The sequence below is a fragment of the Nerophis ophidion genome, linkage group LG01, assembly GCF_033978795.1.
Source record: "Nerophis ophidion isolate RoL-2023_Sa linkage group LG01, RoL_Noph_v1.0, whole genome shotgun sequence".
NCBI lineage: Eukaryota > Metazoa > Chordata > Actinopteri > Syngnathiformes > Syngnathidae > Nerophis > Nerophis ophidion.
Genome location: NC_084611.1, coordinates 86,202,421 through 86,216,640, shown reverse-complemented (window position 1 = coordinate 86,216,640; position 14,220 = coordinate 86,202,421). Strand labels below are relative to the sequence as shown.

Genomic DNA, 14,220 nt, shown 5'->3' with positions numbered 1-14,220 from the left:
GCTGAGTATATAGTACGCGTTTCGCAAAATAATAGTATTTCAATAATTTGAAATTGCATAAAGGGAAGAAGATTAAGAGTTATTTAGTAAGATTTAGGTCCTAGCTATTGAATATGCTAAAAAGAACCGTAAGCAGCTATGTTTTATTAATATACCGTAGCTGTGTGTGTCAAATATTAGTCATTAAATGACTCCCGCCTCCTGGTGGTAGAGGGCGCTAGTGATCCTTCTTGCGACTACTCGGCTGCAGAAGAAGTGACAATGAGTGACGTGATATGTGCTGGGAACTGATATGACAAGGGGGTGCACGACGGACCTTTTAGGATGTAACACCACTACTCTTATGCTGGCTATGTAAACAACCGGGCTGAAATAAAGCATGTTCCAATCCTAAATACCCAGTACCCAGTGTATCATTTATACGATAACAACCATGGTGGCAGCGGTGGGATAAAGAGATCGCCCACGGAGCAGAACGGGAGGGGGAGTTGTCCGAGGGTAATTCTGTCGTCGCCCGCACATGAAGGGCCGAGCTAACTGATAAAAACAGTTTTCTAAACCGGACTTTCAATCGAAGCAGGAGGTAATAAAGGAAGATCTCCATCGAGACAGAGAGACTTTTAAAACTGAAGAAAGATAAGGAAGACTTCTATAAAAAAAAGTTATTGATGCTTTTGATCAGAAGGAGCTGTGCGTGGACTTCATTTACAAGTAAAGGTAAGACCATAATAATGTTTTTTTTTTCATTTACTTATTAAATGTGCTTTTCATGATGGTATCCTTACATCACACTCAAATTTTTACTGCATGCCTTTGGTAAGTGCCGGAGTGAGAAAAGGTTTTAATTTAATTAACGCCCCGGCGGCAATTCAAGGAAATACGGTAGGTTATATAAAAATGCATATATCCTACATTAACAATGTATGAATACATTAAATATCTATATATCTTAGGGACCTATAGACTCTATCTCTGAGAGATTATTATGTCTTGACAGTTTGTATTGATATTTTGTATTACATTGTACCCTTAAGTGATCATGTTTACAGTGCTTGTTTTATATGTATTTTTTATGTATGTCACTTTGGATAAAAGCGTCTGCCAAATACTTAAACATAAACATATATAAACACCTGAAAGTCTTTATATCAGCTAAAACCACCAATTTGTTTCACTGGATTCAGAATAAAACCAAATTCTGTCTTACCCAACAATGTTAGTATTTGACTATTATTACATGAAGACCTACTCTTGGTTACAAGTATACTGTTAAGAAAGTATTGTCTTGTACTTTGTCTGAAATGAGAATGCATCATAATTTACCCATGTTGGCTTCTACAATCTTTATCTTCATTTATTTCAACTTTATGTTATTCAAATATGACATTTTTTAATTTAATTAATTGACAAGCAATTTTATGATGGTCATACTCTTGTTTGCTCGCGGCTACCATTTCAGTACTATTGAATATCTTTGCTCCTTCTGTATTTTTATATTATGTATATTATTTCCACAAAATACAACCAAAAGTACGTTAATGTTAAATCTTACTTGTGAAAAGTAATCCCCCGATTTCTATTTTCAACAGTCCGCTCATTTGAGCAGGAAAACGCTAAACACCATCTTTATTTTCTACCTGTCAACTGTCAGTTTAGGCTGCTCGCCGGCTCCTCATCACCACTTCAAGATGGCGGCCAAATTTATCGCGTCACAGGAGCCAATGCTGCGTCTTCTTATAAGATGTCCATGGTTATAACGTCATTGCAAACACGGCAATCTGTTGCGTCCACTGCAGTTTGCTACCTTATTCATACTTTTTGTCAAGTTATTTTTTTTTAAACAGGGTTGCATGAGGTACCTACACATAACGTTAGGTTAGTCAATGTTTCACACACAGTAACGTAACGTTAGATGGCGGTCGGCAGCACCGCGTATCTTAGCCACCTACAAAAAGACAAACATAGTCAAATAAAGGCCAGTTAAAATGTACACTGTATTAAGAATATGTGTACATATTGCATAGGGCCCTGACGTCTAAAAAGTACAACTGTGTTCATTGTTATGTTCATGTATTTGTTCTACATGGTAGTGTGCTGGGGGGGCAGTACATCTAAGAAGGACAGCTCCAGACTTGAGAAACTGATCAGGCGGGCCGGTTCTCCAATCGGAATGAAACTGGACTCACTGGTGACGGTGGCAGAGAAGAGGACTGTTGGCAAACTAGTGAGCATCCTGGATGATGCCAGTCACCCTCTGCATAGCGTTATCAGTAGCCAGAGGAGCCTGTTCAGTGCTAGACTGCTTCATCCCAAGTGCAGGACTAATAGACTCAAAAAATCCTTTGTCCCACACGCCATTAGACTGTACAACTCCTCTCTGGGGCGGGGGGCGGGGGGTACTAGGATGACAGGGGATGCAAAACAATAACAGTGCAATACGTTTTCATAACATGGTCACTACTGCCTACTTTGTCTTGTTATATTCTTATTTTACTGTTATAATTGTATTCCCATTGTTGCTTTTTATTTTTTATTCTTATTGTATTATTTCTCTATTTTGTTTCTATTTAAACCCCCATTATTTACTTTTTACTTTTTTTTTTTTAAAATTGATCTCAACTCTGTACACTGCTGCTGGAATTTTAATTTTCCAGAAGGAACTCTCCTGAAGGAATCAATAAAGTACTATCTATCTATCTATCTATTTATGTTTTTAAATGCAATATGCCATGGAAATACAATGTTAACACTTTTGCGCAAATAAGTACAGTTGCACTTGTATTTTCAAATGTGTTTATTCTGTAATGGAATGAGTTTAAAAAACAGTTTTAAATGACTGGGTTCAAATCCAGGCTCGGGATCTTTCTGTGTGGAGTTTGCATGTTCTCCCCGTGAATGCGTGGGTTCCCTCCGGGTACTCCGGCTTCCTCCCACTTCCAAAGACATGCACCTGGGGATAGGTTGATTGGCAACATTAAATTGGCCCTAGTGTGTGAATGTGAGTGTGAATGTTGTCTGTCTATCTGTGTTGGCCCTGCGATGAGGTGGCAACTTGTCCAGGGTGTACCCTGCCTTCCGCCCGATTGTAGCTGAGATAGGCGCCAGCGCCCCCCGCGACCCCGAAAGGGAATAAGCGGTAGGAAATGGATGGATGGATGGATGGTTAATAGTGCTATTATGTAATGCAATGTCAGCACTATTTGTTTCCATGTAATTTCAAATGCACTTGTTTTAATAAATAAATACAGCGTTTTAAAAGCATACATAATCTGTGTAAATATATTATTATGTGGTTAAAATGACTTTGATAGGAGTCAAAACTCAAAATGCAGGACTTGGGACTTGACTTGAGACTTTCCAATCTTGACTTTGGACTAGACTCAGGACTTGCCTGTATTGACTCGGGACTTGAGGGCAAAGATTTGAGTCTTACTTGTGATTTGCAAAACAATGACTTGGTCCTGCCTCTGGTATTCAGTGAGGTAAGATGAATAAAATGCGCTGACAGTTCATTGCTCCTGCCAAATGAATTGCACTGAGTGAAGCGGATCACCACTCCAAGATGGCGGCCCCGCGTCTCGTCAGCGCCAGTAAGCAGTAGCGCTCGATGCTACATCCTATTATAAGATGTCTAAGGTTACTACACTATTATACAGAAAACATGAGTATAATTTGGAGCTGCACTAATAATGGTTGCATTTTTTATGTATTAATGCAGAAAAAACTATAATTAATACAGTTATGATGTAAATCAGAGCGGAAGTGACGTTGCAGAAACGTCGGCTCTCCACCCGGAAGTGCAGGTTTTTATTCGTTTTTTTCCAAAACCTTTATTTATAATATTTAACATTTACATACAATCAAATACATAATTGTAACCTATTTTTATGGTTTTGCCTCTTTGTGATGTTAAGTTCCTGAAATACAGTATATACCTTGAGCTCTTATTTTGAAGGTGAAAAGAACGGAGGCAAAACCATTAAAATAGGTACATAATTATAATCAAAAGAAGTACAAAAACTGTTCCGTAAATAATTCTAATTTGGAGCACGGAATCATAGATTTCACAACTTTTTGGTTGTTAGAGGTAGAAAGCGTTTTAAAGTAAATTTGTAATTATTTTTTTAGAGTCCGGGAGTGCAGTTTTTTCGCCGGCCTTTTGTTTTTCAATGCACTCATTTCCATTTGACGTGGTCGAATAATACGGTGGATCTAAGTAATGAATGAACAGTAAACAAAAAAAAGTAAAGACTGTACATGTGGAAAAACATTGTTTTCACTCATAAATATAACAATAAATGTGTGGCGTTCAGGAGCTATGGGGAAAACGTACAAATGCAATTTATAGACATAGGAAGCAGCAAAACTTATTAAACTTAACGGATACGTATTCCAAACGTTATAAAAAAAAATCTAAAAGAGTGTTTTTGGAACTGTGTGTTATTATTATTGTCATAGCAATGTTATTCTTCATAGAGGGCGGAGCGAACGCGCTTTTTCCCCTGGAACTCCCGACAATTGGGAGAAGTACCTGAACGCCACCCAGTACAACATGGCGGCCCAACGAAGGAATTTGATGCAGAGTGTAAGTGTAAACTTCACCCAAAAAGAATATTCTTAACTCTTGAAAAGTCGGGGTTGATGTCGCGTACGTTTTTATTGCCTTCGCCCGCTCCTGTCGTTTGCGTTTCTGTTCACTTTCGGGTGTTTTTATGGCGTTCCGAGATGCTATTGATAGCTTTAGCAATTAGCATGCTAGCTCAACTCTAACCTGACTTTAGGACTTTAATAATAACTCCAAGTTGTGTTATTATAATGTGACATTTTCATCAAATGTTGCGGATTATGTCATCATTCAGCGATACGTGACATACCTTAATGCAACAAGACAAGGTAAAGTTGAATTCAGATGTTTCAACGTTTGCATTAAAATGAATACATTTCATTTTGCCCTTTTTATGACCCCGAGAGGGACAAGCGGTAGGAAAATGGATGGACGGATGTCGCAATGTTCATCAAAAGCATTATTAAACGCCTATTGAAATGAGATTTTCCTATTTAAACGGGGACAGCAGGTCCATTCTATGTGTCATACTTGATCATTTCGCGATATTGCCATATTTTAGCTGAAAGGATTTAGTAGAGAACATCGACGATAAAGTTTGCAACTTTTGGCCGCTAATAAAAAAAGCCTTGCCTGTACTGGAAGTAGCAGACAATGTGCATGTGACATCACGGGTTGTGGAGTCTTCACATCTGAACATTGTTTACGATCATGCCCACCAGCAGCGAGAGCAATTCGGACCGAGAAAGCGACGATTTACCCATTAATTTGAGCGAGGATGAACGATTCGTGGATGAGGAAAGTGAGAGTGAAGGACTAGAAGAAAAAAAAACTATACAGTGGGAGCGATTCAGACGTTATTAGACACATTTACTAGGATAATTCTGGACAATCCCTTATCTGCTTATTGTGTTACTAATGTTTTAGTGAGATTATATGGTCGTACCTGTACAACCTGAAGGTCGGCCCCGCACCTTTCTTCAGCACCAGTCGACGGGTGGTGGCGATGCCCTTCACAATGGACCCTCTTTGAAACACGACCTTTCGAAATGATTGCTGCATAATACAGTGTACTTTGTGTGTGTGGTCCAATCCAACCGTGTTCGCTTGACATCTCTGTTCCATAGTAAAGCTTGACTGTCATCTTTCGGGAATGTAAACAATGAAACACCGGCTGTGTTTGTGTTGCTAAAGGCGGCCGCAATACACCGCTTCTCACCTACAGCTTTCTTCTTTGACGTCTCCATTATTCATTGAACAAATTGCAAAAAATTCAGCAACACAGATGTCCAGAATACTGTGGAATTATGCGATGTAAACAAACGACTTTTAGCTGGGAAGAGTGCTGGAACAAGATGTCCTCTACAATGCGTGACGTCACGCACACGGGTCATCATACCGTGACGTTTTAGCAGGGTACTTCCGCGCGAAATTTTAAATTGCAATTCAGTAAACTAAACCGGCCGTATTGGCATGTGTTGCAATGTTAATATTTCATCATTGATGTATAAACTATCAGACTGCGTGGTGGGTATTAGTGGGTTTCAGTAGGCCTTTAATTAGTTAACATACGTCACGCACTAGGTTTAATCACTATAAGGTGTGCGCCTGAAAAATTGTCTCAAAAAAAGTTAGCATGTGTCACGTACCAAGTGATATGACTCTGTGGTGAAGGTTTGCAATATTAGCAGAACAAGTTATGACGTGTCATGCACCAAGTCTAATGACTAAGCTGTATGCCTGCAAAATTGGCTAAAAAGTTAGCATGCTAGTGTTAGCATGCTATCAATTGCTAGCATGTTTGCATTTTGACTTTGAAACGGTTCAAATCTGTTGACAAAACATGTAATATTTTGTATATTGGCTGTTAGTTTTCATTAGGAAAAAGTTCCTGGTAATGCGGGAAGGTTAAAAAAAATTGGTAAATACAGTTTTTGTCTGCTTTGACAGCATCAGAGTTGGACGGACGACCTGCCCATTTGCCAGCTGTGCGGTGTTGGCACGGCAACCAACAGCTTGTATGGACCCGATGGCAAAAGCACGCAGAGCCACCCTAACGAGGACACTTACCTACGCTTCAGGTGTGACTTATTCATTGTTTTTCAGGTATTAGCGAACGTACGCATTCATTGGTCTACATGCTATTTGACACCAGGCTCACCTTATTTTTACTTAACTGGATTTTTAAAAATCATTTCTAGGTCAGCTATTTTGAAGAAACTAGACTATAATACATGTATTCAGTTATTTCACCTTTTTTTGTTAAGTACATAACTCCACATGGGTTCATTCATAGTTTTGATGCCTTCAGTGACAATCTACAATGTAAATAGTCATGAAAATAAAGAAAATGCATTGAATGAGGAGGTGTGTCCAAACTTTTGGCCTGTACTGTATGTATATATATATATATATATATATATATACACATACATATATATACATACAGAAATTTATATTATGTATGTGTGTATATATATATATATATATATATATACACACACACATATACAGTGGGTACGGAAAGTATTCAGACGCCCTTAAATTTTTTACTCTTTGTTAAATTGCAGCCATGTGCTAAAATAATTTAAGTTCACTTTTTTCCTCAATGTACACACAGCACCCCATATTGACAGAAAAACACAGAATTGTAGAAATTTTCACAGATTTATTAAAAAAGAAAAATTGAAATATCACATGGACATAAGTATTCAGACCCTTTGCTCAGTATTGAGTGGAAGCACCCTTTTGAGCTAATACAGCCGTGAGTCTTCTTGGGAATGATGCAACTAGTTTTTCACACCTGGATTTGAGGATCCTCTGCCATTCCTCCTTGCAGATCCTCTCCAGTTCTGTCAGGTTGGATGGTGAACGTTGGTGGACAGCCATTTTGAGGTCTCTCCAGAGATGCTCAATTGGGTTCAAGTCAGGGCTCTGGCTGGGTCATTCAAGAACAGTCACAGAGTTGTTCCGAAGCCACACCTTCGTCATTTTAGCTGTGTGCTTAGGGTCATTGTCTTGTTGGAAGGTGAACCGTCGGCCCAGTCTGAGGTCCATAGCACTCTGGAAAAGGTTTTTGTCCAGGATATCTCTGTACTTGTCCGCATTCATCTTTCCTTCAATTGCAAGCAGTCGTCCTGTCCCTGCAGCTGCAAAACACCCCCACAGCATGATGCTCCCACCACCACACTTGACTTTAGGGACGGTGTTGGGCAGCTGATGAGCGGTGCCTGGTTTTCTCCACACATACCGCTTAGAATTAAGGCCAAAAAGTTCTATCTTTGTCTCATCAGACCAGAGAATCTTATTTGTCATAGTCTGGGAGTCCTTCATGTGTTTTTTTGGCAAATTCTATGCGGGCTTTCATGTGTCTTACTCTGAGGAGAGGCTTCCGTCGGGCCACTCTGCCATAAAGCCCTGACTGGTGGAGGGCTGCAGTGATGGTTGACTTTCTTGAACTTTCTCCCATCTCCTCACTGCATCTCTGGAGTTCAGCCACTGAGATCATTGGGTTCTTCTCACCAAGGCTCTTCTCCCCCGATTGCTCAGTTTGGTTGGACGGACAGCTCTTGGAAGAGTTCTTGTCATCCCATACGTCTTCCATTTAAGGTTTATGGAGGCCACTGTGCTCTTGGGAACTTTAAGTGCAGCAGAATTTTTTTTTGTATCCATGGCCAGATCTGTGCCTTGCCACAATTCTGTCTCTGAGCTCTTCAGAAAGTTCCTTCGACCTCATGATTCTCATCTACTCTGACATGCACTGTGAGCTGTAAGGTCTTATATAGACAGGTGTGTGGCTTCCTTAATCAAGTCCAATCATTAGAATTAAACACAGCTGGACTCCAATGAAGGTGTAGAACCATCTCATGGATGATCAGAAGAAATGGACAGTACCTGAGGTAAATATCCAAGTGTCACAGCGAAGGGTCTGAATACTTATGTCCATGTGATATTTAATTTTTTAATAAATCTGTAAAAATGTCTACAATTCTATGTTTTTCTGTCAATATGGGGTGCTGTGTGTACATTAAAAGGAAAAAGAACTTAAATTATTTTAGCACATGGCTGCAATTTAACAAAAAGTAAAAAAATTAAGGGGGTCTGAATACTTTCCGTACCCACTGTGTGTGTATATATATATATATATATATATATATATATATATAGTGGAGGTTTCTGTGGTTTATCCGTTATGGAGTGCTCAATACCTGACATAACGTGTGTGTGTGTATATATGTATATATATATATATATATATATATATATATATATATATATATATATATATATATATATATATGTATATATGTACATATACATACACACAAATATATTTAAACACACAAAATATATATATATATCAGGGTTTCCCACTCATTCATTTATTTGTTGCGGCCTGCCACGAAAGAATTACGGTCGCCACAAATAAAAATTAATTTTATTTAATTTTTTTACTTTTGACTCGCTCGACCGCTCATAAAAGCAACGGGACTCTGTCTGTGAATGAAGCTTGTAGTTACATATTATATAAATATGTAAATATTATATAAATACGTATATATAAATATGCACATAAAGGGTTGTGGTCATCGCCGCCGCCGTAGCCTCCTGCCCCCTACCCCCTCCCACGCCGCCTGACCACACATCCACAAATAGATGCCTGACCTGTGGGAAACACTGTGTGTGTATATGTATGTATGTATATATATATATATATATATATATATATACATATATACATACATACATACATTTATATATATATATATATATATATATATATACATACATACATACACACATATATATAAATGTATGTATGTTTATATATATACATATATGTGTGTATATATATATATATATACACTAATTTATATTCATACATATATGTATGTGTGTGTGTATATATATATATATATATGTGTGTTTGTGTGTGTGTATGTATATGTATGTGTGTATATATGTAGAGAGAGAGAGAGACCTTTTCTTGTTACATTTCACCTGTTTGCTCTTTTATTCCACTTTTCTATTTTTTTGTAAGAGTATTTTTAGAATGTGCCACGGGGCAGTTAAAAAAGGACTTTGCACACCCCTGCATTAACACCATGCAATTTTCCAAAAACCCCTGAACGTTGGTGCACACCTGAACAAACGTTTTGGTGCCGTTTGTGGCTGGGTCCAGCAGATGGTGCTGTGGCATTAAAAAGCTCAGCCTGCAGCCACCCTGTCATACACATTGTTGTTACTTTTTGCTTTGAGGCTGAGGTTTTACTTGAATTCCAGGAGCGAGGACGGATGTTCGCTCTACGCCGTTTTTAACGGCTACGACGGGAGCCGGGTGGCCAATTTTGCCTCACAGTGTCTGACCGCCGAACTCCTGCTGGACCAGCTCAGCTCCACGCACACGGACAACGATGTGCGCCGCATCCTTACGCAGGTGTGTCACCTTGTTAGTGTGCTGCCATGGATGGGTGATGGTTCAAGTCCTCATTTTGTGAGTAGAAAGGTGTTTGACTCCGGTGTGTAGGCGTTTTATTAGTTAGAAGCAGTAAAGGTACGCCACACCAGCTGTGAATGAAGCCGGGTTCCCAAGTGGAGTCATAGTTGACATGTTCTAACTCAGGGCCTCCAGGTAGTCCCCCTGAGGAACCCTTAAGGGTTACAGACCACCTCTTCTGTTCCAAAAACTACATTTTCTTCAATTCTATGGTCAATCAATTTAGCATCCATGGTAATGTGAATACTTCATTTAATGTTGTGTGTGAGTGTGTGTGTGTGTGTGTGTGTGTGTGTGTGTGTGTGTGCGTGCGTGCGTTTGTGTGCGTGCAGGCCTTTGAGGTGGTGGAGAAGAGCTACCTGCACAGCATCGATGAAGCTCTGGCGGAGAAAGCTAACCTGTCCAGCTATATGCTTCCACACAGTGAGGCATGTACTTTTATATTTATTATATACACACTTATTTTACATACATACGTTACATATTTATTTACATTATGTTATATATCTATACTTACATTCGTTATATACATATTTACATATGTTACATGTATACTTACATATGCTACATATATACTTAAATGTGTTGTATACATACTCACATGTGTTGTACTTAGGTTGTGAGTTCAAACCCCGGCCGAGTCACACCAAAGACTATAAAAATGGGACCCATTACCTCCCCGCTTGGCACTCAGCATCAAGGATTGGAATTGGGGGTTAAATGACCAAAAATTATTCCTGGGCGCGGCCACTGCTGCTGCTCACTGCTCCCTTCACCTCCCAGGGGGTGATCAAGAGTGATGGGTAAAATGCAGGGAATACTTTCGCCACACCAGGTGTCTGTGTGACAATCATTGGTACTTTAACTTTTTACATATATACTTGTGTATGTCGTATACATAGGTACATATGTTATATACAAACTTACATATGTTGCATGTATACTTGTTTAGACTACATATATACTTAAAAATGTTACATGCATGCTTACACATGTTACATATATACTTACATATGTTGTACACATACTTAAATGTGTTGTGTACATACATGTGTCAAATACATACTTGCATATATTATAGACATACTTACATATGTTACAAATGTAAGTACTTTTTATATACATACTCACATAAACATACTTACATCTCCATCCATTTTCTTCCGGGGTATATATATATATATATATATATATATATATATATATATATATATATATATATATATATATGTGTATAAATATATATATATTAGGGGTGTAACGGTACGTGTATTTGTATTGAACTGTTTCGGTAAGGGGGTTTCGGTTCGGTTCGCAGGTGAACCGAACGACACGGACATATAAGTAGCGCACCGCACGTTGTGTAAACCAGTGGTCCCCAACCACCGGGCCTTGGCCCGATTGGTACCGGGCCGCAGAATAATTTTTTATTTAAAAAAAAAAAAAAATTATTATTATTATTTTTTTTTTTTATTAAATCAACATAAAAAACACAATATACACTTACAATTAGTGCACCAACCACAAAAACCTCCCTTTTTCATGACAAAAACGTCCCTTTTTCATGACAAAGAAGAAAACAAAAAAAAGGACCGCTGGACAAATTATTAAGCGTTGACCGGTCCGCGGATACAAAAAGGTTGGGGACCACTGGTGTAAACAATGCACAGCGAGGCACTATGAATTAATTTACGTGGACCCCGACTTAGACAAGTTGAAATACTTATCGGGGTGTTACCATTTAGTGGTCAATTGTACGGAATATGTACTGTACTGTGCAATCTACTAATAGAAGTTTCAATCAATCAAAAAAACAACAACACGCGGCATGCTAGCAACGACTGGGCTATGATAGACTGACCACACCTCCTCTTTTCACGGGATGTGTCCTCTTTGCCGAGCTGTCCAGGTGTAGTTTCTTAAATGCCTCGAATGTCCGGCATTTTAAGTTATGGTTGTATGTATTTTCAGTGTACGTTCAGGGTTAAGAAGGGGTTAAAAAAAAAAAAAAGTAGTGCACATAGCGTTAACATTCGTGAGGGCGGGGCAGAGACAGAGAGAGCGAGAGAGTTATGATAAACGCGCATGCGTCGCCAGGCTCTGCTTTTTATCCTTTGGTTAATCGGATTTAATTTTTTATTACCGGTATCTATGTGTGAATGTGAGTGTGAAAGTTGTCTGTCTTTCTGTGTTGGCCCTGCGATGAGGTGGCGGCATGTCCAGGGGGTACCCCGCCTTCCGCCCGACTGTAGCTGAGATAGGCGCCAGCGCCCCCCGCAACCCCGAAAGGGAATAAGCGGTAGAAAATGGATGGATGGATATACCAGGGGTTTCAAAAGTGTGCCCCGGAGGCCATTTGCGGCACACAGCTAATGTTTTAAAGGCCCACGGCACATTCCAAAAATACTATTAAAATAAACAAAAACATAAACAAAAGTGAAATAAAAAATTTTAAAGGCTAAATGTAATTTAGAAAAACTTGCAACGTTTACTAATAAAACAAAGCTGTTTTTTTTTTCTTTCAAACTGTCATTGTTTAAAACATAATATTGAATCAAAATCAATGTTATTAGGAATGATTGACCTATCCAAGTTTCCGATTACTTCACATCAAATATTCCACTAAGAAAATTATTTCTGGTGGAAGATTTAGCAAATTTGTTAAATAAGTAATCAAAAAATGTATATTTAGTTTTTTTCTTGCTGTACCGAAAATGAACCAAACCGTGACCTCTGAACCGAGGTACGTACCTAACCGAAATTTTTGTGTACCGTTACACCCCTAATATATATATATATATATATATATATATATATATATATATATAATACCTACTTACTGACATATGTTACATAAATACTTACATTTATACATGCTTGCATGTTTTATACATGCATATTTACATGTTACATACATATTTACATATGTTACATACTTACATTTGCTACATATACACTTAGGTATGTTACTTAAATAATTGCTCATGTTATATTAATACTTCCAAAAGTTATATACATGCAATATTACATATGTTATATACATGTGTACTTCCATACGTTACATTCATATTTACATATGATATATGCGTATTTACGTAAGTTACGTATATACTTACATATGTTACATACATACAGTATATAATAGTGATGCAACAGTACAGGTAAGCTCAGTACGGTCCATACCTCGCTTTTTGGACAACAGTTTAGGTTAATTTTCAGTACGTTTTTTGCGTTTTAAGCTGAACAACTGGTTTTTCTTTCAAAAATGTCTCTTTATTTTGCCTGTGAGCTACACACTGCATTTTGTATTAAACAAAGAATCGCTGAAATATTGTAAGAAGTTTTCTACGCTTTCTACGCTCAAATGGTAAATTGACTTATAGTCTTTGTAGGTTGTGCGATTTATATACATATATATATATATATATATATACACACACGATATGAATGTGATAGAACTTTTACTACTATTGTTATATCGCATGTTGATGACACATTCTAGCTGTGTCTGCACATTTGACAGCTACGGACAAACAAACGTCTCCTCAATGCAATGTAGCGTCCTTGCGAGCAAGCTGGCGGCTAACGTCCACCCACAGTGCTAAGCCACTTTTAAGTTGGCAGTCCTCGCCTCCACAGTGGCCAACAAATTACGATTCTTACAAGTTCCATTATCACTGGAGGACCAGGACTATCTTAAACATGCGACGCGACACACCGTAGGAGGATACAATAAGCCAAGCTAACCGCTAAGCCAGGGTTCTTGAACGTCAACAAAGGTGGGTGGATCGATACAAATATCAATCGTACCGATATCAAGTAAAGTGTCATTATTATGGTCAATTTTACAGTGGTTTACAAACTTAGTAAATAGGTCCCTGGACATAGGAGGATTTTAAGGCCAAAAAAACAAATAATTAAAATTAGACCCAATGGAAGGAAATAATTGTGATCTTTGTGGTATCGTCCAAAACTAATGTATCCAATGTGGCGGTATAGCTCGGTTGGTAGAGCGGCCGTGCCAGCAACTTGAGGGTTGCAGGTTCGATCCCCGCTTCTGCCATCCTAGTCACTGCCGTTGTGTCCTTGGGCGAGACACTTTACCCACCTGCTCCCAGTGCCACCCACACTGGTTTAAATGTAACTTAGATATTGGGTG

The 14,220-nt window shown here is 38.5% G+C and overlaps 1 protein-coding gene across 1 annotated transcript in view; it reads left to right on the top strand.

Moving 5' to 3' along the window:
• The first annotated feature begins 4,463 nt into the window (after window positions 1-4,463).
• Window positions 4,464-14,220, top strand: part of tab1 (TGF-beta activated kinase 1/MAP3K7 binding protein 1) — a 35,172-nt gene continuing 25,415 nt past the window's right edge. The window contains exons 1-4 of the mRNA XM_061914346.1: window positions 4,464-4,585; window positions 6,515-6,645; window positions 9,848-10,001; window positions 10,394-10,489. Coding sequence (XP_061770330.1) covers window positions 4,553-4,585; window positions 6,515-6,645; window positions 9,848-10,001; window positions 10,394-10,489 — 414 coding nt within the window. The 5' untranslated portion in view covers window positions 4,464-4,552. The remainder of the gene's footprint in view (window positions 4,586-6,514; window positions 6,646-9,847; window positions 10,002-10,393; window positions 10,490-14,220) is intronic.